Source organism: Fistularia commersonii, chromosome 12, assembly GCF_037954325.1.
Source record: "Fistularia commersonii isolate RoL2024-O1a breed Wild chromosome 12, RoL_Fcom_v1.0, whole genome shotgun sequence".
NCBI lineage: Eukaryota > Metazoa > Chordata > Actinopteri > Syngnathiformes > Fistulariidae > Fistularia > Fistularia commersonii.
The window spans coordinates 4,714,052-4,740,308 of NC_141295.1; the positions used below are offsets into that span (position 1 = coordinate 4,714,052).

The 26,257-nt window shown below is 43.7% G+C and overlaps 3 protein-coding genes across 4 annotated transcripts; all 3 read left to right on the top strand.

Annotated features, from left to right (window-relative positions):
* The first annotated feature begins 8,904 nt into the window (after positions 1–8,904).
* Positions 8,905–11,954, top strand: commd1 (copper metabolism (Murr1) domain containing 1). The gene is made up of 3 exons (XM_086156531.1): positions 8,905–9,118; positions 11,000–11,287; positions 11,391–11,954. The coding sequence occupies exons 1-3, from the start codon at positions 8,945–8,947 to the stop codon at positions 11,496–11,498; spliced, it is 570 nt and encodes a 189-aa protein (XP_086012657.1). The 5' UTR covers positions 8,905–8,944; the 3' UTR covers positions 11,499–11,954.
* Positions 11,955–12,081: 127 nt separating this feature from the next.
* On the top strand, positions 12,082–15,293 carry b3gnt2a (UDP-GlcNAc:betaGal beta-1,3-N-acetylglucosaminyltransferase 2a). Of its 2 annotated transcripts, XM_086156530.1 has the most exons (2): positions 12,082–12,350; positions 13,410–15,293. In XM_086156530.1, the coding sequence occupies exon 2, from the start codon at positions 13,410–13,412 to the stop codon at positions 14,592–14,594; it is 1,185 nt and encodes a 394-aa protein (XP_086012656.1). In that variant the 5' UTR covers positions 12,082–12,350; the 3' UTR covers positions 14,595–15,293. The 2 variants fall into 2 exon arrangements, with proteins under 2 accessions (XP_086012656.1, XP_086012655.1); XM_086156529.1 differs by lacking the exon at positions 12,082–12,350 and having other exon boundaries at positions 13,109–15,293.
* Positions 15,294–16,877: 1,584 nt separating this feature from the next.
* On the top strand, positions 16,878–20,598 carry LOC147228411 (uncharacterized). Its single transcript, XM_086156129.1, has 8 exons — positions 16,878–17,327; positions 18,417–18,576; positions 18,648–18,689; positions 18,766–18,863; positions 18,994–19,055; positions 19,147–19,313; positions 19,382–19,537; positions 20,270–20,598. The coding sequence occupies exons 1-8, from the start codon at positions 16,878–16,880 to the stop codon at positions 20,596–20,598; spliced, it is 1,464 nt and encodes a 487-aa protein (XP_086012255.1).
* The last annotated feature ends 5,659 nt before the right edge of the window (positions 20,599–26,257 follow it).

Genomic DNA, 26,257 nt, shown 5'->3' on the forward strand with positions numbered 1-26,257 from the left:
GGGCAGATTTTTAGCGATTTTTTTAATTGTTACTTTTATTTGTAATTCTAGTTTTAGCTCATGGCACATGTTATTAATTGCATCATTTATTTAGATTTTTTTTGTTGTTTGGTTTTGGTGATATTTTGACAGTTTTCATTACTAATCTGAGATCTCAGTGAATGTGAAATCCCAGCCTTTCTGCATGAGAACATCATTCTGTCACCATTTAAACGCTCACATTTATCTGTTTTTCTTTCCTCCACAGGAAGAAGGGACAGTGTGATTCCTCCCAGAAAACAACGTAAGGGAACATCGACGTTGTTTTGTTATTGCCTCCTTGTTAGATCCCAACTCTTATTCGGTCGGTGGACGTGATCGTTCACTCCCGACACTGCTGGTTTTCCTCACAGCGTCGTTCTTACCGAGGGGCGGTAAATATTAAAACTTAATCCTCACTGTGCACTAAAAGGTCACTAAAAGCACTCATGTGATATTACGTATTGTCTACGTATTGTCGACGTCATACATGTTTCAGGTGACGTTGCAAAGTTTCCTGTGCACTGTTTACATTCCCCTGCACTGTTTGCATCTCACTGCATCAGTACATTTAATGAGAATTTATAAGAATTTCATTGTACAGGGAAACACGTCTCCAGACACTGAATCTCAAACCGCGTTTCAATCCAAATAACCGCTCTTCCCCTATTCTCATGACTGTTAGCTCCTCGTCGGCTAAAATGTTTCACATGATCGTATCCCTCCTGTCGGCGTGGAGCTCTAATTCTGTAACGTGAATGACTTCTTTCTTTATTCACTTAATTCTCTGTCTTGTTTTTCCCTTGGCAGGAAGTGCTCCATGTTCAGTGTGGCTGTCAGCGTCAGAAAGAAGGACGATAGATACGACGTCGACCGGGTCTCAAGAGAGGCTCTGAGAATGTTCAGAACTATCCGGCAAGGGAAGGTGTACAAGTCATCCAGCATGGTGGCCGCCACCGTTCTGAAACAGAAACCTAATAGGGCAAAACATGCAGAGCTCCGCGTCTTGGAGAACTTTAACCCTTTGCTCAGTGTTAATCCGAAAAGTCCTTTGTTGGTGTTTTTCGTCTACGCCTCACCGTGCCTAAACCGATGCATGTCAGACAACCCATCGCACTCTATCCCGCAGTACCTGGACTCTCTCAAAGAGTGGAACGATTATGCTTTTGTGTTCTCAAAGATCTTCATCCCCAGAAGAAGCTCCGGTGTCAATGAAGACAACGCCTTTAAAGTCCTCAAAAAACTGGGGGATAGAATTGATAAAGAGAAAATATTCCGTTGTGATTATAGAAAGTCTCAATTGTGGTGCGAGAACTGCTACAGCACATCTGATGGATACAATCCATGGTGTTATACAAATGAGCAACCTGTCAAGAATAATGTAAATAATAATTCTAAAAATGTGGGCAGAAGCCAGGGTGTTGGTCCTCATCAAAGCGGGAGTCGGGCTTATTCAAAGCCGAAGCGTCGGAGAAGAACGGCCTGGTTGTAAACCCAAAGATCAGTTTGAATTTTCTTTATATGCAAGATGAATTTAACCCACCGAAATGTGGAGGGAGAGTCGCTTCTTATGCACCAAACATCTACATGCACTTGCAATTCTTTTCCAATATCAAGGCTAAATATATACAGGTCTGTGTCAGAAAATTAGAATATTGTGATAAAGTTCTTTATCTTCTGTAATGCAATTACAAAAACAAAAATGTCATACATTCTGGATTCATTACAAATCAACTGAAATATTGCTGATTAGAGCTTACATCTTAAGAAAATTCAAAAATCCTATCTCAAAATATTAGAATATCATGAAAAAGTATTTTTTGTTTTTTTAATTGCATTACAGAAGATCAAGAACTTTATCGTAATATTCTAATTTTCTGAGACAGTCCTGAATACACATACATATATGTGTGAACAATAAGTCCGCGACCGTCACCGTGCAGGATGGCCAACGTTCTCTGCAGAAACTATCAGAGCACAGAAATCCATGCTTGCTCTTCGCTTTGCACGCATTTTGAACTTTTGAATTTCGCCCGTTGCTCTGGTGGAAGCTGGAATTGCCCCCCAGCCCCCCCGACTGCGCTAAATAATTACCCGTGGTTAATTTTTATTGGCTATTTTATCTTGCTAGCTTGTATGTTCTTTAATAAAATACATTAAAAACAAGTCTCACGCGGTACTGTCCTGGCATTGGGTTACAGTTCGCATGCATGCTGAACAACACCCTCCTTAGGCATCGAGAGGATCTCCGGTGGGAGTCAATGATCTTCTGGCCGCACCTCTAATTGTGTCGCCGTCCTCTCGTAGCAACGGGTGACGTGCGTCTCTCAAGAGGAAACCAAACTGTGACTGGTGTGACGCCAGGTTCGGATACCCGGCAAGACCGGATGAGCAGGTACAGGCATCCGTTTGAGTGGGAGGGGCAACCTGCCACTTCGGCAGGTTCTCCTTCCCACTCCTTCATAGAAAAAAAAAAAGGGTAAAGAAAGGACGTGTATATTGGAGGCATCGAGAAAAAGCCAAGGACAGGATCTGCGCCCGGTGGATAAAGAGAGTGGAACAGAAGAATTTGTTTTGTCAAGGTAGGCGACATCCTGGAAGAAACCCTTTGGCTGAGACACCAGACCTGGTTTAACCTTTGAGCCGTCAGTTCAGGAGGCGTAAAGCATCCGTGCCTTCCGCGTCCACATCTCCTTTTTAACAGCTCATCGTGCTAATGGCAGCTAAAAATATGGAATTTGCTCATTTAAGCTAATGACCACTAGCGTGTTTAACAGGGGTGGTAACAAATAGCATGTTAAGAATTTTTAATAATTAGATACCAGGGTTATGTCCGTTTTTGCGGCCTTCGCTACGGGACCGGACTTTGTCGTCCCGGTGTGTTCAGATGTGATCCAAGAAAAACATCAGAGCTTTCAGGAACTGTTGTTTTTCACACTCTTTGGAAGAGGGCAGCAGGTTACCAGGGTGTGTCTTAGACGGGGTTTCGAGATTCATCATTGCTAGCGCATTGGGGGTGTTAGTGGAAAAATACAAAGATGGGTGTACTTTTGCCATCACGTGACGCGTTCCCGCGTTTGCATCCCGCGCGAATTTGAACCGTTTTGGCAAGTGCACTTGGTAACACAGGAATTCTGACTTAAGGTAGGGAATTTTGCAAGTCCCTCTCTTGACGTGAGAATCCTCACGTCACACAAAATATAAACGTAGAATGCAGAACGAAGGACTTCATGTTATACAAAAATATAAACTTAGTGGCTGATAAGAAAAAGTACATGTCATATAAAACGTGAACTTAGTAAGAAAAACTGCATGTCATATAAAATGTGAACTTAGTAAGAAAAACTGCATGTCATATAAAATGTGAACTTAGTAAGAAAAACTGCATGTCATATAAAATGTGAACTTAGTAAGAAAAACTGCAAGTCATATAAAATGTGAACTTAGTAAGAAAAACTGCATGTCATATAAAATGTGAACTTAGTAAGAAAAACTACATGTCATATAAAATGTGAACTTAGTAAGAAAAACTACATGTCATATAAAATGTGAACTTAGTAAGAAAAACTGCATGTCATATAAAATGTGAACTTAGTAAGAAAAACTACATGTCATATAAAATGTGAACTTAGTAAGAAAAACTGCATGTCATATAAAATGTGAACTTAGTAAGAAAAACTACATGTCATATAAAATGTGAACTTAGTAAGAAAAACTGCATGTCATATAAAATGTGAACTTAGTAAGAAAAACTGCATGTCATATAAAATGTGAACTTAGTAAGAAAAACTGCATGTCATATAAAATGTGAACTTAGTAAGAAAAACTGCAAGTCATATAAAATGTGAACTTAGTAAGAAAAACTGCATGTCATATAAAATGTGAACTTAGTAAGAAAAACTACATGTCATATAAAATGTGAACTTAGTAAGAAAAACTGCATGTCATATAAAATGTGAACTTAGTAAGAAAAACTGCATGTCATATAAAATGTGAACTTAGTAAGAAAAACTGCATGTCATATAAAATGTGAACTTAGTAAGAAAAACTACATGTCATATAAAATGTGAACTTAGTAAGAAAAACTGCATGTCATATAAAATGTGAACTTAGTAAGAAAAACTGCATGTCATATAAAATGTGAACTTAGTAAGAAAAACTGCATGTCATATAAAATGTGAACTTAGTAAGAAAAACTGCATGTCATATAAAATGTGAACTTAGTAAGAAAAACTGCATGTCATATAAAATGTGAACTTAGTAAGAAAAACTGCATGTCATATAAAATGTGAACTTAGTAAGAAAAACTGCATGTCATATAAAATGTGAACTTAGTAAGAAAAACTGCATGTCATATAAAATGTGAACTTAGTAAGAAAAACTGCAAGTCATATAAAATGTGAACTTAGTAAGAAAAACTGCATGTCATATAAAATGTGAACTTAGTAAGAAAAACTGCATGTCATATAAAATGTGAACTTAGTAAGAAAAACTGCATGTCATATAAAATGTGAACTTAGTAAGAAAAACTACAAGTCATATAAAATGTGAACTTAGTAAGAAAAACTGCATGTCATATAAAATGTGAACTTAGTAAGAAAAACTGCATGTCATATAAAATGTGAACTTAGTAAGAAAAACTACATGTCATATAAAATGTGAACTTAGTAAGAAAAACTACATGTCATATAAAATGTGAACTTAGTAAGAAAAACTACATGTCATATAAAATGTGAACTTAGTAAGAAAAACTACATGTCATATAAAATGTGAACTTAGTAAGAAAAACTACATGTCATATAAAATGTGAACTTAGTAAGAAAAACTGCATGTCATATAAAATGTGAACTTAGTAAGAAAAACTACATGTCATATAAAATGTGAACTTAGTAAGAAAAACTACATGTCATATAAAATGTGAACTTAGTAAGAAAAACTACATGTCATATAAAATGTGAACTTAGTAAGAAAAACTGCATGTCATATAAAATGTGAACTTAGTAAGAAAAACTGCATGTCATATAAAATGTGAACTTAGTAAGAAAAACTACGTCATATAAAATGTGAACTTAGTAAGAAAAACTGCATGTCATATAAAATGTGAACTTAGTAAGAAAAACTACATGTCATATAAAATGTGAACTTAGTAAGAAAAACTACATGTCATATAAAATGTGAACTTAGTAAGAAAAACTGCATGTCATATAAAATGTGAACTTAGTAAGAAAAACTACATGTCATATAAAATGTGAACTTAGTAAGAAAAACTACATGTCATATAAAATGTGAACTTAGTAAGAAAAACTACATGTCATATAAAATGTGAACTTAGTAAGAAAAACTGCATGTCATATAAAATGTGAACTTAGTAAGAAAAACTGCATGTCATATAAAATGTGAACTCAGTAAGAAAAACTGCATGTCATATAAAATGTGAACTTAGTAAGAAAAACTACATGTCATATAAAATGTGAACTTAGTAAGAAAAACTACATGTCATATAAAATGTGAACTTAGTAAGAAAAACTACATGTCATATAAAATGTGAACTTAGTAAGAAAAACTACATGTCCTATAAAATGTAAACTTGAGTGGAGCGAAAAACCTGTTGGCCTTGTTACATGTTTTTGTTTGATCAATGGCGCAGGGAAATTCTCCTCTCGGCCCCCTGGCCTGGGCAGCCATGACATGAGATGAGTCATATATAATGTCAAAAGCATAATACAATTTGATCGTGGTTTGGGATTTTAACAGTTACTACAGGCTTGCGTGTTATAACAACCTATAACACGAGCTGATAATCATTAATAAATATCTTAATGTCGGGGGAATAAGCCACAAATAGGTAGTTTGTGGGTTAGCCGGCATCAGCTAATACAAACGGCTAAATGACAGTATAATGCGATATGCGAGGAACTAGCATGTTTACGCTAGCCAACGGGCTAACGGGCAACGGGGAACATCATTCATTTTAGCTAACTCTATTAGCGGCTAACGATACTAGCGGTAAATGAACGGCAACAATATTGCTAATACCCGCTAGCACGGCGTTTAAGGTGGTTGCGAAATAACTTTATGGGGGAAAAATACGTTGGTTTTTTTTCAGTAAAACCCAGCTTCTGACCGTGTCCCGGCCGGGTTGCGGATGAAGGGCGAAGGTCTCTGTGTTGTCATAGTGCTCTTGTTGGCGGCGCTGTTCCTCATCGCAGCCCTCTGGAGCGGCCCCCCCGTGAGCGTCGTTGACCTGAGCAAAATCATTAAACCATTCCGCAGGTGGGCAGATTTTTAGCGATCTTTTACATTTTTATTTGTAATTCTAGTTTTAGCTCATGTCACATTTTACTAATGGCTTCATTTATTTCGATTTTTTTTGTTGTTTGGTTTTGGTGATATTTTGACAGTTTTCATTACTAATCTGAGATCTCAGTGAATGTGAAATCCCAGCCTTTCTGCATGAGAGCATCATTCTGTCACCATTTAAACGCTCACATTGATCTGTTTTTCTTTCCTCCACAGCAAGAGTCAACAGTGTGATCCCTCCCAGACAACAACGTAAGGGAACATCGACGTTGTTTTGTTATTGCCTCCTTGTTAGATCTCAACTCTTATTCGGTCGGTGGACGTGATCGTTCACTCTCGACACTGCTGGTTTTCCTCACAGCGTCGTTCTTACCGAGGGGCGGTAAATATTAAAACTTAATCCTCACTGTGCACTAAAAGGTCACTGAAAGTACTCATGTGATATTAAAACATCATCCCCATAATATGTTCTACGTATTGTCGACGTCATACATGTTTCAGGTGACGTTGCAAAGTTTCCTGTGCACTGTTTACATTCCCCTGCACTATTTGCATCTGACTGCATCAGTACATTTAATGAGAATTTATAAGAATTTCATTGTACAGGGAAACACGTCTCCAGACACTCAATCTCAAACCGCGTTTCAATCCAAATAACCGCTCTTCCCCTATTCTCATGACTGTTAGCTCCTCGTCGGCTACAATGCTAAACATGATCGTATCCCTCCTGTCGGCGTGGAGCTCTAATTCTGTAACGTGAATGACTTCTTTCTTTATTCACTTAATTCTCTGTCTTGTTTTTCCCTTGGCAGGAAGTGCCCCATGTTCAGTGTGGCTGTCAGCGTCGGAAAGAAGGACAATAAATACGACGTCGACCAGGTCTCAAGAGAGGCTCCTAAAATGTTCACAACTATCCAGCAAGGGGAGGTGTACGATACATCCAACATGGTGGCCGCCACCGTTCTGAGGCAGATACCTGATGGGGTAAAACATGCAGAGCTCCGCGTCTTGGAGAACTTTAACTCTTTGCTCGATGTTAATCGGAAAAGTCCTTTGTTGGTGTTTTTTGTCTACGCCTCACCATGCCTAAACCGATGCATGTCAGACAACCCATCGCACTCTATCCTGCCGTACCTCGACTATCTCAAAGAGTGGACCAATTATGCTTTTGTGTTCTCAAAGAATTACATCCCCAGAGGAAGCTCCGGTGTCAATGAAAAAGACGCCCTTGAAGTCCTCGAACGACTGGGGAATACAATTGATAAAGAGAAAATATTCCGTTGTGATTATATAAACTCTGAATTGCGGTGCGTGCCCTGCTACAGCACATCTGATGGATACAATCCATGGTGTTATACAGATAAGCAACCTGTCAAAAATTATGTAAATGATAAATCTAAATATGTGGGCAGAAGCCAGGGTGTTGGTCCTCATCAAAGCAGGAGTTCGGCTTATTCAAAGCCGAAGCGTCGGAGATGAACGCCCTGGTTGAAAACCCAAAGATCAGTTTGATCTTTTTTTTTCTTTGCCAATATCTTTTCTTTTCAAATATCAATATATTTGGATTCAATAGGCTCAATATCAATTATTTCCCAATATCAAGGCTAAAAATATACAGGTCTGTACAAAAACCAAAAATGTCATACATTCTGGATTCATTACAAATCAATTGAAATATTGCTGATTAGAGCTTACATCTTAAGAAAATTCAAAAATCCTATCTCAAAATATTAGAATATCATGAAAAAGTATTTTTTGTTTTTTTAATTGCATTACAGAAGATAAAGAACTTTATCGTGATATTCTAATTTTCTGAGACAGTCCTGTATACACATACATATATGTGTGAACAATATGGGCGCGACCGTCACCGTGATCGTACAGGATGGCCAGCGTTCTCCGCAGAAAAATCCATGCATGCTCTTCGATTTTCATGCATTTGGAACTTTTAAAAGATAAATCTGGAACTGTTTTTTTTTTTAAATAAAGATCTTTTTTATTGACAAATCAAAAAGTCAGGGCAGTGTTTTTTTTCTTTAGCTTCTGACTTAACTTTCTGCAAAAGTGGAGGGTTTTTACTCTTCGGTCTGACCGCTTATTAAACATTTGATTACATGATGAACTCATAAGAACGTGATGACCGACCAACCGACCGACATAATGTCTAATTTCCTCTTTAAAATGCTCCTTTTCATGTATATATGCTTTATCCCTCGGTCACTGCCTCATTACCATATTTCCCTTCTTGGGGGAATCCCAATGACTTAGTGAATGGTTGTTTGTCTATATAGGATAAGTGGCATATGGTGGATGAATTATTTCTATTTTCATAAGAAGTAGTAGAACCAGTGAGGCAAAGACTACAAATTAAAATGGACATCATTTAAAGCGGCCTATTCCATCTGATGGCAACTGCTCTGCACTTTTAGTTATTTTAACTTATCTACTTTGCCAATTCGTTATTTAATTTTTATTGTTACATCTGAATCATTTTTTGTGTATGTGTGTGTGTACAGTGTACAGAGTAAGGCAATTTAGATGAAAGTATTATAGAACTACAAGTCCCATAATTCAGCACTGATATCACGTGATCATAACCACGTGATCCCGGGCAAAGCCGGAAAAGATGGCGGACGCAGAACCGACCAAGTCCCTGAGCGGCCTGCTGAACGGAATCGCCCAGAAAGTTTATTACAACAACAGCGACATCACCGATGAGCTGCTACGGAGCGAGTTGTACCCGGAGCTTCCGCACGACGAGTTCACGGCGCTGCTGGAGCGGATGAAAGGCCTGCTGAAGGTGAGACGACGATGCCGCGAAGCGATAGCGGAGCTAACGATCCCAATGCTAGCATCGGTAAACCGCGCCGGTACCGGACTCTCTCGTCCTCCGCGGTGAACCGGGAACCTCCATTATACATGCACCGGCCCAGAATATTTATGATTTTCAAAACTGCAATAACAAATCAAAGCGCTCTTAAACAATCTGAATGCATGTTAATTGTATTCAGGCGTCTCTTAGAGAAATGTAACGTAAACACAGGCTACTTCCGGTGTGTGTTTCTGTCGTTCGAGTTCATTTCCGGGTTTTGTTTACTAAAGTTCTTTTAGATAATTTTAGATAATTTATCCACTACTTAAAGCCAATTCTCTCCTGATTTTCCGGCATTCTCTTACTAGCAGCGTATTAATCTCTTACTCATTGTTAACCAGTTATCGCTAGCTTGAGATATTAATGTTGGTTACGCTTGCAAATCGAGGGTGCATTTCTTGCTCATTTGGGAGTATTTCGGCTTTCAACCCTCCTCCTGTGTTAGTTTTCTGGTAGCATCCCCGGTGTTAACGGGTCGGTTTCGACCCGTGTCTTAAATCAGCTTTAAAATACACTAAAAATAAAAACTTAAATTATTCAATTCTTTTTCTCTTGGTTACCTTGTTAGGCTTCCTTATCCATGAAAACATTGGATTTAAATTTTTTTGTTGTGGTTCTCTGGGCCTTTTTATTGTTATTAGTATACTTCTCGATTTCAATAAAAAACAGAAAAATTAACCTCAAGAGATTAATTTTAGTAAATTAAAGGATGTTGTGTTACCAGAATACTGGTAAGGGGTATAGAACACATCTCTGAAATGAATTTGTTGATTTAATTTTTTCATTTAAAAATTTTTAACTATAGTAACATCGATGGTGTTATGGGTCATTTTCGACCCATATATATTTTCTTCAAGAAAATGCAAAGAAACAAGAAAATGTCAGCAATAGGACTTAAAAAGGAACACACTGAAACACAGGACAGGTCATAACACAAAATATCATTGGCCATCTTCTGGTCATTCGCTGGCAAGTGAAGGTGCTGTCAGCTCGTCCAGGTTGTCCACTCCTCCTTTGTTTTTATTATAGTCAAGGATAATTGTGGGCTTTTTATCACTTCCTGATGACACAGCTGCAGCTTTGTGAAGAGTAGACAGAAGTATCACATTCTGTCTTCTTTTTGGACAATATGAGACAACGGTGGTGGTGTCCGTAAAAACAAACTTGGACGATTTCAGCAGGCAACTCAGGTTTATTTTTCTTCACTGTGCCCACCATGGTAAGTTCTCTCTTGAGGAGTTCTTGTCCAAAGTCATAGGTGGTAAAAAAAATGTCACAAGTGATATTGTGACCCTGCAGTCCAGTGGTCATGTCAAGGACGTGACTGGACATGCTCATCTTTGTTTGTTTTGTTTTTTTGGAGCAATCCTGGACAAATGAGCATCCCCAGAAGCTCACATGATTGGGGGAGGAGTTGCCTGTCATCGTGTTGGCTGACAATGCATTTATGATTTAAATTTTGGCTATAATTATTGCTTTGTAATCTTATTTTTATACCCGGGTCGACTACAAAGGACATAATTTTAACTAGAGCATTTTATAATGCAGTGAAAAAAAAAGTTTTTGTTGAATTTTGTTGAAATCAAGGTTCCTGACAAAGTCAAGAAGCCTTGATGCAATAAAAAAGTGATTATTTTATGCATTTAAAAACTAAACCGGGTCGCTGGCGACCCTAACACAAGAGGAGGGTTACTAAAGATTAAAATGTTCTCTCATTTTGCTGGTCATCAAAAAGATGTATCTCATTAATTATTAATGTGCTCTTGGTGCTAAAACTGACGATCTGTCTCTTCCTCCGGCGCTCCCTAGTCCATCGCCACTGCTGACATGGATCAGGCTCAGCTGGAGGCCTTCCTCACGGCCCAGACCAAGAAGCACAGCGGCGGCGTGACCGCCGAACAAGCCGCCGCCCTGGCCCGCTTCTGGAAAAGCCAGAGGGTCCGGGTGAGGGAGAGCTTGCTGGCCCAGAGCCGCTGGGAGCCGGGCCTGAGGGGCGTCTCCTGGAGGGTGGACCTGCAGACGGCGGCCAGCCGCGGGGGCGCCGCGCACGCCGGGCCCGTCGCTCTGATGGAGCTGGAGCTCGGCCGAACGGGACAGGTGAGGCAGACACAGGGAGCAGGAATTAACCTGTGTCCTAAACACCAAATCAACCATAAATGACCTGAAATAGTAGAAATAAATGACGCGTCTCCTCTCGTAGGGCTCTGACTTTGTTTGCTTGGAGCTCGACGAAGCCGCCGTCAGTCAGGTGCTGAAGAAAATGGCCGACATCCAACAGAGCATCAACGGCATCGTCCAGCAGAGCTGAACCGAGGAAACGGACGCAAATCTATCCCGAGTGTTTCCGCAAGATGGATTCGGACGGGTTCGAGCCTCGTCCTCCTCGTCAGGACCGAGGCTCCTGGTCGGCCACCGCGGGATCGGAGACGACAGGGGACCGTGCCAAAAGCCGTCCCTCCTGTGCCTGGTCTCACGAGAAGCTACTGTGAAAAATCCAAACGTTCCCGTTTACTCTGCGTGTCTGAGATCCCAGATTATTTCACGCGAGTACGAAATGTCTGACGAGGCGAAAGCGTCGGTGTGGGAACGAACAGGAAAGTGGACCCTGACCCGTGGATGACTGCCAGGTTAAACCCCGCCCGTTCCTCCGGTGGAAGCTGGAATTGCCCCCCGACTGCGCTAAATAATCACCCGTGGTTCATTTTTATAGCCTATTTTATCTCGCTAGCTTGTATAATGTTTAATAAAATACATTAAAAACAAGTCTCACGCGGTACTGTCCGAGCATCGGGTTACAGTTAGCATACATGCTAAACAACATCCTCCTTTGGCATCAAGAGGATCTGCGGTGGGGGTCAAAGGTCAAAGGCCGTCCTCTAGTAGCAACAGGTGATGCGCGTCTCTCACGAGGAGACCAAACCCTGACTGCTGTAACGCCGGGTTCGGATTCCCTGCAAGACCAGACGAGCAGGTACAGGCGTACGTTTGAGCGGGAAGGAGGAGCCGCCGCTTCGGCCGCACCTCTAACACGCTTTTCTGCCGAGACGGCGAAGGGACTGACGCGTGCACGGCGGGAGGCACCGGGAAAAAGCCGAGGACTGGATCCGCGCTGCGGCTCGGCGGATAAAGAGGGTGGAACGGAAGAATTCGTCTTGTCGAGGTAGGCGACGCCCTGGAAGAAACCCTTTGGCTGAGACGCCAGACAGGGTTTGACCTTTGAGCCGTCAGCTCAGGAGGCGTAAAGTGTCGGTGCCTCGGGCCCGTAAACTGCAGGTTGTTTTGGATTTATTTTGAGAATAAGCATGTTTCACAACCGCGGTGATGGTGGGGAAGAGTTTTAATTTGGGGGGACGGGGAAGTCGCTGCGATGGTCGAGCGAGTGGAAAGGGAAATGCGGAGGAGATCTGATGCATTTCATGTTTTTTAAATCGATATTTAAAAAAAAAATGTATGAAAAAAAAATATATACATATATTTTTATATATATATTATAAATATAATATAATATTTAATACAATTTTAATCAATATTTATTTATATAAATAGTTATTTATACATTATAATATTAAATATTTTTATTTGTTATTATTAGTATTATTACTATATTAAATAAAATAATATTAAATAAATATTTATTTAATAAATAAATAAATTTAATAAAAATAAAAAATAAAATTTATATTTTTTTGTTATTCTATTATTATTTATTTTTATTTTATATCAAATTAATATTTTGTGAACTAGAATAAAAATTAAAATTGAAATAGGTTCAAATTTAATATGATTTCAAATGATATACACATGTAAAATAGGATAAATTGAAATGCAAAAATATGACAACGTAAGAAAATAAAATATCAAATTAAAAGTAAGATCAAAAAAAATTTGCATCATAAAAGAAAAATTTAAAATAGGAAAAAAAAAACATCAGATGACTGGGGTTCGGTAACGAGCAGCATCCTCCTTTTTATTTTCTCCGTGCGATCGGGAAACAATGATCGCGGGCGACAGCAGGCAGGAAAATTGGAAACGTGTGATTGCCGCCGAGGAGGAGGAGGGGAAACATTTCTTCCAGATTAGGAATGAAAACACGGCCTTGTGCGCAGCCGGTCTGAGCTCCCACAGCGTCCGGCAGATCCTCGCCGTCCTCCTCGCCATGTTCCCCGAATCCCGGGAAGGCGCGGTTTCTCCGGCTCTCATCCCGTCCCTCTGCTTGCAGATGCCGAAGGAAGGCATCGCGCCGGTCGCCCGGAGGAAGATGAGGCTCTTCTACTTCGCGATGACCTTCAATGTCTTCATCTGCGTCCTGGTGGGCGTCTCCTGGAGGTCCGGGCCGGAGAGTAAGATCCTCATCCCGTCCAGGGGCTTCTGGCACCTGCATGAGCTGAGCGATTCCTTCTGGAACAGGGAGCAGCGGCGGCTGGACCTCCTCCACAGCCCCATCTTCAACCCGGGGCTCCTCCGCGGCGAGCTCGGCGATCCGCCGAACCCGTGCGAGCCCGACCACGGGGTCCGCGTGCAGGTCGCGGACTTCTACGCCCTGCCGCAAGGTTTGCAGGACTTCCTGCTGTACATGCGCTGCAGGTCGTACCCCATGGTGATCCGCCAGCCCCGCCTGTGCAAGGACGCGCCCTTCCTGCTGCTGGTTATCAAGTCGCTAGCGCAGCACTTCGACCGGCGCCAGGCTATCCGCCAGACGTGGGGTGGCGCCGGCCCGGTGGCCGACGGCACGGTGGCGACGGTCTTCCTGCTCGGCAACGCCAAACCCGAGGACGACCATCCCGACCTGCTGCGGATGCTGGAGCACGAGGGGGAGCTGCACGGCGACCTCCTCCTGTGGGACTACCGGGAGAACTTCTTCAACCTGACGCTGAAGGAGGTGCTCTTCCTGGAGTGGTTCGCCCGCGAGTGTCCGCGGGCGCGCTTCGTCCTCAAGGGCGACGACGACGTCTTCGTCAACACGCCGCGGATCCTGGACCTGCTCCGCTCCCTGCCCGACCAGAACGCCACCGATCTGTTCATCGGCGACGTCATCACCGACGCCGGTCCGCACCGCGACAAGAAGCTCAAGTATTTCATCCCGGAGAGCGTCTTCGTGGGCGCGTACCCGCCGTACGCCGGCGGCGGCGGCTACCTCCTATCCGGCGACCTGGCGCTACGGCTTCACGCCGTCTCCCGGCAGGTGGCGCTCTACCCCATCGACGACGTCTACACGGGGATGTGCCTGCAGAGGCTGGGCCTGGCGCCCCGGAAGCACCCCGGCTTCAGGACGTTCGACATCGACGGGAAGTCCAGGCGGAACCCCTGCATCTACCGCAGCCTCATGCTGGTCCACGGCTGCAGCCCGCAGGAGATGCTGAAGATCTGGCCCTGGGTGGTCGACCTGGAGCTCGGCTGCCAGTGAGCCGCGAACCCCGACGCCGAATCGGAATTAAAAGACGTCGCATCGTCACCGCATTTCCGCAGACGTTGATGATTTTATTTTCTTTTTTTTTTTTCTTTTCAAGGACGCATTTCCTATCATAATTGTTGTTTCATCAAATCTGGCATCAGAGTTTCAAGCGAAACATAACAATAATAGATAATCGTAGGAAGGAGGGAGAATAAGAAATATAATAAAATATAAAGTGTTAAAGTTAAGGCTAAAAGCCCATCGTGTTCTAATGACATGACGTCTGACGGAAATAAAGTTTCTGGAAGATAAAGAGAAATGATGGACTTTTCTGGTGAACGTGTGTTTGTTATCATGTAATCACAAACCGCAGACGGGCGTCGCGTGGAAACACAGCGGGAAAGGAAATGATGAAATAAAAGGATAAAGTTTTAGTATTGCCGAGCAAATACGTTCATCGTTTCAGAACTTCAATTAAAAATAAACACGACAATCAGAAGGAAAATGATAATAATCATATTTTGATGTGAAGATGAATTGATGTAAATCAGCGTCACAGTTGGAAACTTTAATTTTCATCCGAGTAAAATAAATGAGACTTTTATCTATAATTCATCATACATTTTCAGTTTGACAATCTCCATGTGTGGTTTTCTCCCTGACAACTATTTACATACTAATTTATTTATTTTTTATCTTTAAAAGTGTGTTTTTCCCCACTGAATGATATTAAAAAAAAACCTCAAAAGTCAAAAAATTTCACAATAATAAAAGTGAAAGTGACATTCAAATATACATAATCTTTTTTTGTAAATTGTTTTGAATATATCTATTTATTTAAACGTTTTTTTTTGTATCACTTATGTATTTAATCCTCAGCTTATTTTTCACTCCGTCCGTTAATTTATTTATCACCATCTATTTATCTAAATCATTTATATATTCGTTTATTTCTTTTTTTTTCGTTATTTAGATTTATTCATCTGTTATTATTAAATGTATTTATTTAATTGCATTCTTTCATTCACTCGCCCCACCTCGTGGCGACCGGAAGCCCAATTAGGAAGCCAACGAGCCCCAGCTGGTCGGACCGGAAGCGGAAACGGACCGGAAGCGGACCGGAACCGGAAGCGGTTTAACTGAGGTGGCGGGAGGCGCGTGCGCTCGTTCCAGAGTTTCGAACGGACGAACGAGCGAGACGCTGCGGAATGACCCACGAGGACTTCACCGGCCCACGAGCCCTGCGCGTGCTCCTGCTGCTGCTGCTCGGCGGCCTCCATACGCATGCGCAGGTTAAAGACCCCCCCCCCACACACACACACACACACACACACACGCGCACTCCAATACACACACACACACACACACACACACACACACACCGCCCTTCATTTAATTTAATTGTAATCTGTGTGTGTGTGTGTGTGTGTGTGTGTGTGTGTGTGTGTGTGTGTGTATGTGTGTGTGTGTGTGTGTGTGTGTGTGTGTGTGTGTGTGTGTGTGTGTGTGTGTGTGTGTGTGTATGTGTGTATGTGTGTATGTGTGTATGTGTGTATGTGTGTATGTGTGTGTGTGTGTGTGTGTGTGTGTGTGTGTGTTGTAGTTCTACGGAGAGGTGACCGACCATCCTCCAGGTGAGTCATGCAGGTTTGTTTAACACACACACACACACATACATGTCATGACACACACGTTTAATTTGAGTGACTGGACTTTTTTTATTCTGTGTGTGTGTGTGTGTGTGTGTGTGTCTAACTTTTTATTTTATTTTAATGAGTGCTACATTTTAATTTTTCTTTTTGTAACGTTACATTTCAATCATTTAGCTTGTATCCAAAGCGACTTACAAAAATTGCAACTTGAAACTTAAAAAAAAAAAAGAATTTAAATATTTACCTTTTTTTTTCTTAAATAAACTAGTAAAGAAACCAAAATCAAGTACTAAATTGACAACAAACTATGTCTGGACTTGTTTGTTTATAAAACAACCAGCAACCATCTAAAATGACTAGAATGGTAGAAGTTAGCCTTCTGTGTGGATTCGGTTGTCATGGAAACCAGGCCCAAGATGGCGCCTGGCGTCCGCAGCTTCCGGATGTTTCTCCTCGATGTACTAAGACACTTATAGTTTTATCACTGTTTACTAAGACACTTTATAGTTTCACTGAGACACTTTATAGTTTATTTTTATTTCTAATTCTGCCTTTTATTATTTATCACTGTTATATTTTCTGTATTTCTGGCACAGCAATTTCCTTCGGGATTACTAAAGTTGTTCTTATTCTTATTATTCTTATGTCCGCCTCTAAACCCTGCGACGCCGCCTCCCCAGACGGACCCGCCGGCGGCGGCGGCGGCGGCGATGACGGCGGCGCCTTCTTCGCCCTGCGCAGTTGCCACCAGCTGCTCCGCGGCGAGCGCGGCGAGTTCTTCTCCCCGGACTTCCTGTGCTCCAACCCGCCCCTCTGGTGCAACTGGACCATCCGGGTGGATCCCGGGAGGCAGATCCAGCTCCACCTGGAGGACCTGACCCCCTACGACGACTGCCACCTCAAGCAGGACCAGATCCACGTGGACGAACCGGCGGGCGGCGCCGGCGCCCACAGGGTCCTGCAGCGCTGCTGGCAGGAGGCTCACTTCGCCTCCTCCTCGGACACCCTCCACGTGGTGCTGCTCATCCCCGGCCGGCCCGGCCGGCGGTACCGCGGCTTCTACGGACGCTACCGGGCCTTCGGGCCGCAGGAGGTCCCGGAACTCCCCGACTACGAGGCGGTTTTGTCGGGGGAAGTGGTGGAGGACCCGTCGCTGGCCGGGTCGGAACCGGAGGAGGATTACTACGACCCCCCCGGCGAGCGGGTGGAGGGGACCTGGGCCGAGGTGGAGGTGGGTGCGAGGCGAGCGACGCGGATCTTTTAGCTAATGGCGCGTTTGTTGGCACCCCAAAAAGGTGACGTATATCTAAAAATGGTGACTGTAATTTCTGGACTATTAGGCGCACCTGACTATAAGCCTCACCAGCTAGCTGACGGCTACCTTCGTCTTCCTCCTGCGCACATTAGTCGTATGCTTCAGCGTCTTCTCGCAACCTGTATTTCTTCACTTGAAGACGTTTTAGCCCTCGCCCAAGAGGCTTATTCGGTTCTAATGACCTGTGGGGAGTTTACGAGTGCAACCGCCAGAGTTTTGGGTCCAAGTTATGGAAATGGAAGAGTTGATCTGCAGAAGCTAGTTCCAAGAGGGGTTGCTATGCTAACGGAGGGGGGGCGTTTGTTGGAATAAAAAGTGATATTACCTGGATTGAATAGGAGCGTTATCTGGGGGCTAGTTTTTGGTCTTTCCCAGATCCTTCTTGGTATCTTCCATGTCAGAATTGAACGGCCTCAGAATTTCGTCGGTCCGATGTGACGAGGCTAAATGTTTTGGCGTCGTGAAGCTTGTTAGCCCCCCCCCAAAAAATCCATAAATTAGCCGCGGTGTTCAAAGCAAGTGAAAAAGTGGCAGCTTACAGGCTGGAATTCAGGATCCAATCATTTTAAAGTGACTTAAACGCTTTTTTATTTTTAGACAAGCGGCGGTTGATGTAAAGTTGTGTATCATCAGCGTAGCGGTAAATACAGAAGCAGTAACATCGCATCTCCTGAAGAAGTTCCATCTCCTCAGGAGGAAGACGACCATACGGCATCCGACAACCACCAGACGTCCACGCCGCCGCCGCCGCCGCCGTCGTCCACCGTGCCGCCTTTGACGCTCAGGACGTCGCGCTCGGAAAGAGGCGCCGCCCACACACCTCGGTCCGACTTGGCGACGCCTCCCGCTCTTCCGCCAAATACGGAGGCAGCTTCACCGCCAGAGGAGGAGCTGATCGGCGTGGGCTCGGGACCGGCTGCCGAGGTGGTCACGGACGCCTCGGACTCGCGACCCCCGACCCCCGACTCGCCGCAGACGCACCCCGACCCCATCGACATGGAGCCGCTGTCCGACCGCAGACACCACTGTGAGTGTCCGCACGGCGGCGGCGTCTCCTGACCTGTAACGCCTCCTTCACTTTTTTCTTTCTCCCGGCAGTGAACCTCCGAAACCAATCGACGATGTCGCACCTCCCGGGCGGTGAGTCGCCCAATTGCACTTCTGCGAACGGCAACCGTCGGTAGTTTTTGTTTTTAAAATTCGTCCCCTCCGGTAGATCACCTGTTCGAGGTGGCCGTGGAGCTGACCTTCACCCGGGCGACCGAAGCGAGTCACGAGTTAGCCGAGGCGCTCATGGCCTCGGTGAAGAGCCTGGTGAGCGAGAAGGGAGTCTCCCGAGGGGTCGGCTTTGGACGGAAACGGACCTCAGTCGGCTTTTATTTTGTTGGAGTATCACAAATTTAGACGCCGTGACCGTCCGTCATCGCTCCCGTATGTGTCCTAGATTAGCAAACAGCTAGCTGCGCTGCCTGTCCAGCTCGCCATGACCCCCAAAAGGATAAAAAGGTTGCTGCGCGTCGCCCCCCGACTACAAAACCTCAGCGTCGCCAACCCAACTGCGATTTACTGGTTCCCATTTTTTTTTTTTTTTTGGCAGGTTAAAGGCAGGCGTGCTGTACATCCTGTGGCTGAACGCCGGCCAGGGGCGCGACCCCTCGCACATCTACCGCTCCATCCACTCGGGGCTGGAGGGGCTCCTCGGCACCGGCATCGCCCTCTCCGGGCACGACCAGCAAGCCGTGGTGGTTTCCGTCTCCGCCGGAGGTAAAAAAAAAGGGAGGTGTTCGTCAGGAGGAGGGCGACGGGGAGTTCACCGCGGCGTGTTTCCCCAGACGTGAACGAGTGCGGGACCCATCTGATGCTGTGCGACGTCCACGCCGACTGCGTGAACCAGTTCGGCTCCTACGCCTGCCGCTGCAGGCCGGGCTTCCACGACAAGTCCCGGCTGGGGCCCGGAGGCACCGTCTGCGTGGACGCCAGCAGCTCAGGTAGCGCAGAAGAACCGGAAGGGAACTGGATCTTGTTAAGATTTCTGGAAAATTCTGGGAAATACAGTGGAACCTTGACTTAAGAGCGCCTTGAGTTAAGAGTATTCCCAAGATCCAAGTCGTCGGTGAGTGGATTTTGAGGTAGAAGCGAGACGGACGAGCGTTCGACACCGACGTGAAGTGGCGTTTTAAGGCAGTCGGATACGCTACCGCCGCTAGGTAGGCCAGAGAAAATATGGAAAAACGTGTGCGTGTTGTTTACTCGCTTGTCAGGAGTTGGCAATCCGTCACCGATGAGTCGGTCAAAGCTGGTCGGGTCTGGTTTGATGGTTTTAAAAAAGAGGAGCGGCGTCACTCCGTCCAAAAATGAAGACTTAAAATGTAGCGCACGTTTAGCAACACATTGTAGCATTAAGTGTGTAGCCAGGAAGTTATGGATAGAACTTCACCCGATTTTCAAGGTAAAGCCACTTAATAAAACCAGTGTATTCCTTTAAATCTCTTTTTATATTTTCTTTCCACGTTTTTCTTATTTTAAAAACCAAACCGCGGCGCTGGAACGGATTCATAGCATTTCAGGGAAATGTGACATAAGACCAATTTAACTCTTAAGTCAAGGTACCGCTGTATGTATTCACCGCATTTTTAACTGTAAGTGCTGAGGGGGCGGGGCCTAGATGAGGGGGCGGGGCTTGCCAGGACAGGAAGCTAACACCGTGTGCCCCCCCGCAGGTTGTAAGTCGTCCATCTCCACGGAGACGAAAGCGGTCTACGTGCTTTTCTTCCTGCTCTGCTTCCTGGTGGCGGCGCTGCTGCTAGCATCCTGCCTGCTGTACCGCCGCCGCCACCGGGGGGCGTTCCCGGTCCGCTGCCGCCGCAGCATTTCCCCGCCGGATTCCAACAACAACGCCCAGTGCTTCCATGACGACGCCGACCTGCCGCCCCCGCCGCCGCCGCCCAGCCGCGGCTGGTCGCAGGGGAAAGAACCGCGGCCGCAAGTCGACCTGCAGCTGCTGCGCTTCAGCTCGCTTCTGGCGCCACCAGAAGGCGGGACGACGTGAGCGCAACTAAATCTTTTTTTTTTTTGTTTGTTTGTTTATTTTTCGTTTGCGCTAAATTAAAACCGCAAGTTTAAAATGCAAAACCTCCCGTTCCCTCTTTTTTCACATCAACGTTAGCAAGCAGCTAAATGCTAAACGTATGTGTTCATGCTAGCCTTACTTAAGATATACTTTATTGATCGCAAAAGGGGAAATTAAGCGTAACAATGACAATATAAATAAATATGACTATAAATAAGAGACAATTAAAAGAGAATATGCAGGAGAGTGAACAACAACAAGGATACTAGACGACAGAATAGTGGGAAAAAATATACACTGCTCAAAAAAATAAAGGGAACACTTAAAAAACACATCCTAGATCTAAATGAATGAAATATTCTTATGAAATACTTTGCTCTTTACACAGTTGAATGTGCTGACAACAAAATCACACAAAAATTATCCATGGAAATCAATCGTATTAACCCATGGAGGTCTGGATGAGGAATCACACTCCAAATTAAAGTGTAAAAACAAACTCCAGGCTGATCCAACTTTGATGTAATGTCCTTAAAACAAGTCCAAATGAATCTGTGTTGCTTCCTGAGTGGACACTATGATTTCACACAAGTGGGATTGACTTGGAGTTACATTGTGTTGTTCAAGTGTTCCCTTTATTTTTTTGAGCAGTATATATACACAAATAACACCCGAATCTGAAGTTATTGTCTTTAAATATACCCAAAAATGTGTCTAAAATGGGAATATTTCGCTCAAGGACGCTCCGGCCGGGGCGCCGCATCCCGCTGGGCCGGGTTGGGGTGGGTTTGGTCGGTCCGCCGGCTCCACGCCGCTCCAGCAGCCTCGCCGCGGCTAATCTGTAGCGGTTAGCCGTTGCGCGGGGGGCGCCGTCTGGCCCCGCCCCCTCCAACAACTCAAAGAATTCATTTCCAAAGGACGGATCAGGAGAAGATTTAGGCGAGAAGATGGAGAGAAGTACTCACGGGAGGCTGCAAACTAGCTAAAACATGGGGTTTAATAGCGTAAACGAGCCAAAACTGTGTGTGTGTGTGTGTGTGTTTATCATGTGATTCCTCCAGCCCAGATGTTCCTCCTGCACCTCCCGCTGCTCGGCTTCCTCCCGTCTGGATTCTCCTCACGTCCTTGCGGGTGGAATTCGCCAAGGACGCCGTCGATGTGCCGCCTCCCGTTAGCGGCGGGGCGGGGACGGCGGCGTGGGGGGGGGGGGTGGAGGGTCTCCTCCCGCCTCCCCGCCTGGAGGAGGTCGAGGAGATGCGGAGGTGCTCACCTCCCGTGGATGCCCTCCCCCCATCCAGCTGGGCGTCACCTGCCAGGCTGCATCCTCCACCCTTAATCCCCTCATCTCACCGGAGTCACTGCATCCATAATGTGTGTGTGTGTGTGTGTGTGTGTGTGTGTGTGTGTGTGTGTGTTTCGCGGGTTCCGACGTTCTCGCTGGGTGTGTCTGCTAATCCCCATCACCTTAAAGCAGTGTTGGGATTACATTTCTATGCAGATTATCATGACTGACAGCCAGGCAGGAAATGGTAATTTTGACAGGGATGCGGGGAGGAAAAAAAAAAAAAAAAAAAAAAAAACCTCCGGAGGAAATGTGGCACGAAAATCAGAAGCTGTGAGGGGGAAGGGGGTCAAATAAAATATTTAAGTATTTTAAATTTTGTAATTACTCGCGCGGATCGGAGACGACTGGATGAGCTGGGATTGCAAAATTAAGTGCGTGGGAAAAGCTAACGATGATAGCTAACAGCTAGCAGAGACACTTTATAGTTTATTTTTATTTCTAATTCTGCCTTTTTCTTATTATTATTTATTACTGTTATATTTTCTGTAACTCTGGCACAAAAATTTCCTTCGGGATTAATAAAGTTGTTCTTATCTTATCTTATCAGATGCTAGGTGATGTTAGCGAAAATTGGGATTTGGATTATCAAGAAGTCACAGGCGTGAGATTTAAAAACAGGTTTATTTAACCATTTTTGTTTCATTTTCCTGCCACAAGGAGGAAAATGAGTTTGCCTGGTTCTGCTCGTGTCCTCCATCTTCAGTCTCTATTTGCGACCCTGTGATTGACAGCTGGTGAAGCCCCGCCTCCTTCCTCATTGACAACAGATTGGCTCCGCCCCCAAAATCCCTGCCTTCCTGCGAGCAGATTATTATTGACCGAATGGGCCTTTGAGAAACTGATACACTTTGTTTTTCACTTTGTGTGTGTGTGTGTGTGTGTGTGTGTGTGTGTGTGTGTGTGTGTGTGTGTGTGTGTGTGTGCGCCCACCTCTGGCCTGTTGCTACCAAGCATCAAGGGAATGCTGACCTAGCATCTCTGCAGGCCCGGTAATCCCATCAGTGTTTAATAACCAGCTCGTTCCGGAGGGAGGCGGCGTCAGGCGCTCCTGCCGACAATTTCTTTTTCTATTAACCGAGCCCTGTGAAGTGTGTGTGTGTGTGTGTGTGTGTGTGTGTGAGAGAGAGATGCTGGGTTAGCGGCTGCGCGGCTTGATACCGGGAGGCGAGAAGATCGGAGATATGAGAAGACGTGAACCCGCCATGTAAACAACCCATGCTAAGCTAGCTAGCGGCCGCTCGGAGGGAAGATCGCGGCTTCCCGTCAGTCTCATGTCCCGCCAGTAGGGGGCGCCGCCCGTAATAACTGCCGTAAGGAGCGTCACGGCGGCGTTGGCGTCCCCTTTGTCCTCTCGTTCAACACATCGTCACAACTCTTAGCCTTAATCCCGCAAAGTGACGGGCAGTTGCGTCTCGGGAAAAAGAGCCGCTCGCTTTTGTTTGAGCCAGTCAAATCTGCTAAGCCCCGATTCCTCCGCCGGCATTTGCATACTCGGAAGTGTTCCTTTGCGAAGGGGCCAAATCCCGCTTGTGAGAACGCCGGGCATTTTTAGCATCGCTTGTAAAGTATCCCCGCGTACTATTAGCACGGCGTAACACCTCTGAATAGCGCCGCCGGCTAATCCCCGCCGATAAGACGCGTCTTACGCGGGAGGGTAAGGAGGGGGGGGGCGCCGCGGATTCCCGGCGGCTCAAATGTCATCGGAAATGTCAAGTGACGGGGAAACCGCCGTTTCTTTTTCTTTTTAAATATTATCGTTTTCATCAAGAGCCTCGCTTTTGAAAGGCGAGATGTAATGGGCCGCCGTATTAAAGATGGCTACCTCTCACTCGCGTGACCTCGCTCTTTCGCTTATTTCTTCTCCGCTCCCATGGTTACGGCGGAATCATCCACAACGCCGAGTTCCTCCGCCTGGCCTGATAAAGCATTATCGCTCGACGCCGCGTCCTTTTTCTCCCCGTGAACACCCGCGCTGCCGAGTCCCAGATAAGATTTAGTCGAGATGGCGGCTGGAAATATGTCTTCCCCGCGCCGACGCTGGAAGCCTCGGTGAAGGTCAGAGGCGAAATAACCGCCGATGTTGATCCGGCGCCACCTTCTGGGGAGATCCAGGCGCAGAAATTCAAAATCGTCACTTGGTCGCTAACTTTGCAGGTGTTTCCGCGGCACGTCTGACGGCGTTCCTGTTCCGGTTGGCGTCGCGAAATGGTTTTTTTTTTTTTTGTTTGTCCACAACACTCGCCGCTGTGTGTTCAAGCGTCGTCGAAGAGCGCCGCGGCACGAACGGAAAACAAGCCCTCCGGGGACGAGGAAGAAGAGCCTGATATCAGACGGTTAAGCAAACGGCTGGGATGCGAGGGAGTCGGGAGGACGTGAGTGGCTGGAGAAAACAAATGAGAGACAAACAGGAAGTGTGTTTGCAGAAGGAGGCCGGCGAGCACGGAACGCCACCACCTGCCAGCTCCGGATGCCGGGGGAAAAAAATTAATTGTAAAAACAATAATAATAGATTAGTTTGTCGAAGTTCAGGTCCAAAATGATGAATGAGAAAAAAATGAGAATGGGGATTAAAAAACTTTAAATGAAGAACAAAGTGAACTGTCAGAATTCAATTTATGGGGAAAAGAAAATACAAATTTATTGTAAAAACTAAAATAATAGATTAGTTTGTCGAAGTTCAGGTCCAAAATGATGAATGAGAAAAAAATGAGAATGGGGATTAAAAAACTTTAAATGAAGAACTTACTGAAGAGGCAAATTTGAATTTATAGGGAAAAATAAATCAAAATTTATTGTAAAAACTAAAATAATAGATTACTTTGTCGAAGTTTAGGTCCAAAATGATGAATGAGAAAAAAAAATGGGAATAGGGATTAAAAAACTTAAACGAAGAACAAAGTGAACTGTCAGATTTTAATTTATGGGGAAAAAAAAAAATCATAAAAACAATAATAATAGATTAGTTTGTCGAAGTTCAGGTCCAAAATGATGAATGAGAAAAAAATGAGAATGGGGATTAAAAAACTTTAAATGAAGAACTTACTGAAGAGGCAAATTTGAATTTATAGGGAAAAATAAATAAAAATTTATTATAAAAACAAAAATTATAGATCAGTTTGTCGAAGTTCAGGTCCAAAATGATACGAAAAAAAAATGGGAATAGGGATTAAAAAACTTTAAACGAAGAACAAACTGAAGAGTGAGATTTAAATCTACAGGGGGAAAAAAATTAATTGTAAAAACAACAATAATAGATTAGTTTGTCGAAGTTCAGGTCCAAAATGATGAATGAGAGAAAAAATAGGAATAGGGATTAAAAAGCTTTTACGAATAACAAAGTGGTCAGAATTCAATTTATGGGGAAAAGAAAATAAAAATTTATTGTAAAAACAAAAATAATACATTAGTTTGTCGAAGTTCAGGTCCAAAATGATGAATGAGAAAAAAAAATGGAAATAGAGATTAAAAAACTTAAACGAAGAACAAAGTGACCTGTCAGATTTTAATTTATGGGGAAAAAAAAAAATCATAAAAACAAAAATAATAGATTAGTTTGTCGAAGTTTAGGTCGAAAATGATAAATGAGGAAAAAAAATGGGAATAGGGATTAAAAAAATGTAAACGAAGAACAAATTGAGGAGTCAGATTTAAATTTATGGGGGAAAAAAATTAATTGTAAAAACAAAAATAATACATTAGTTTGTCGAAGTTCAGGTCCAAAATGATGAGAAAAAAAATGGAAATAGAGATTAAAAAACTTTAACAAAGAACAAAGTGAACAGTCAGATTTAAATTTACGGGGGGGAAAAAAAATCATAAAAACAAAAATAATAGATTAGTTTGTCAAAGTTTAGGTCGAAAATGATAAATGAGAAAAAAAAATGGGAATAGGGATTAAAAAAATGTAAACGAAGAACAAATTGAGGAGTCAGATTTAAATTTATAGGGAAAAAAAAATAAAATTTATTTTAAAAACAAAAATAATATATTAGTTTGTCAAAGTTCAGGTCCAAAATGATGAATGAGAGAAAAAAAAAAGAATAGGGATTAAAAAAATTTAAACGAGGAACAAATTGAGGAGTCAGATTTAAATTTATGGGGAAAAAATAAAATTTATTATAAAAACCAAAATAATAAATCAGTTTGTCGAAGTTCAGGTCCAAAATGATGAATGAGAAAAAAAAAGGGATTAAAATAATTTAAACAAAGAACAAACTGAAGAGTCAGATTTAAATTTATGGGGAAAAAAAAATAAAAGTTATTATAAAAACAAAAATAATAGATTAGTTTGTC

What these genes read in the sequence shown, in the direction of transcription:
- commd1 (XM_086156531.1), top strand. Translation starts at nt 8,945, where the DNA reads ATGGCGGACGCAGAACCGACCAAGTCCCTGAGCGGCCTGCTGAACGGA. An exon ending in GGATGAAAGGCCTGCTGAAG is followed by an intron (nt 9,119 to 10,999) that starts GTGAGACGACGA and finishes GGCGCTCCCTAG; the next exon opens with TCCATCGCCACTGCTGACAT. An exon ending in AGCTCGGCCGAACGGGACAG is followed by an intron (nt 11,288 to 11,390) that starts GTGAGGCAGACA and finishes CTCCTCTCGTAG; the next exon opens with GGCTCTGACTTTGTTTGCTT.
- b3gnt2a (XM_086156529.1), top strand. Translation starts at nt 13,185, where the DNA reads ATGATCGCGGGCGACAGCAGGCAGGAAAATTGGAAACGTGTGATTGCC.
- LOC147228411 (XM_086156129.1), top strand. Translation starts at nt 16,878, where the DNA reads ATGTCCGCCTCTAAACCCTGCGACGCCGCCTCCCCAGACGGACCCGCC. An exon ending in GTCCGACCGCAGACACCACT is followed by an intron (nt 18,577 to 18,647) that starts GTGAGTGTCCGC and finishes TTCTCCCGGCAG; the next exon opens with TGAACCTCCGAAACCAATCG. An exon ending in GGTTTCCGTCTCCGCCGGAG is followed by an intron (nt 19,314 to 19,381) that starts GTAAAAAAAAAG and finishes GTGTTTCCCCAG; the next exon opens with ACGTGAACGAGTGCGGGACC.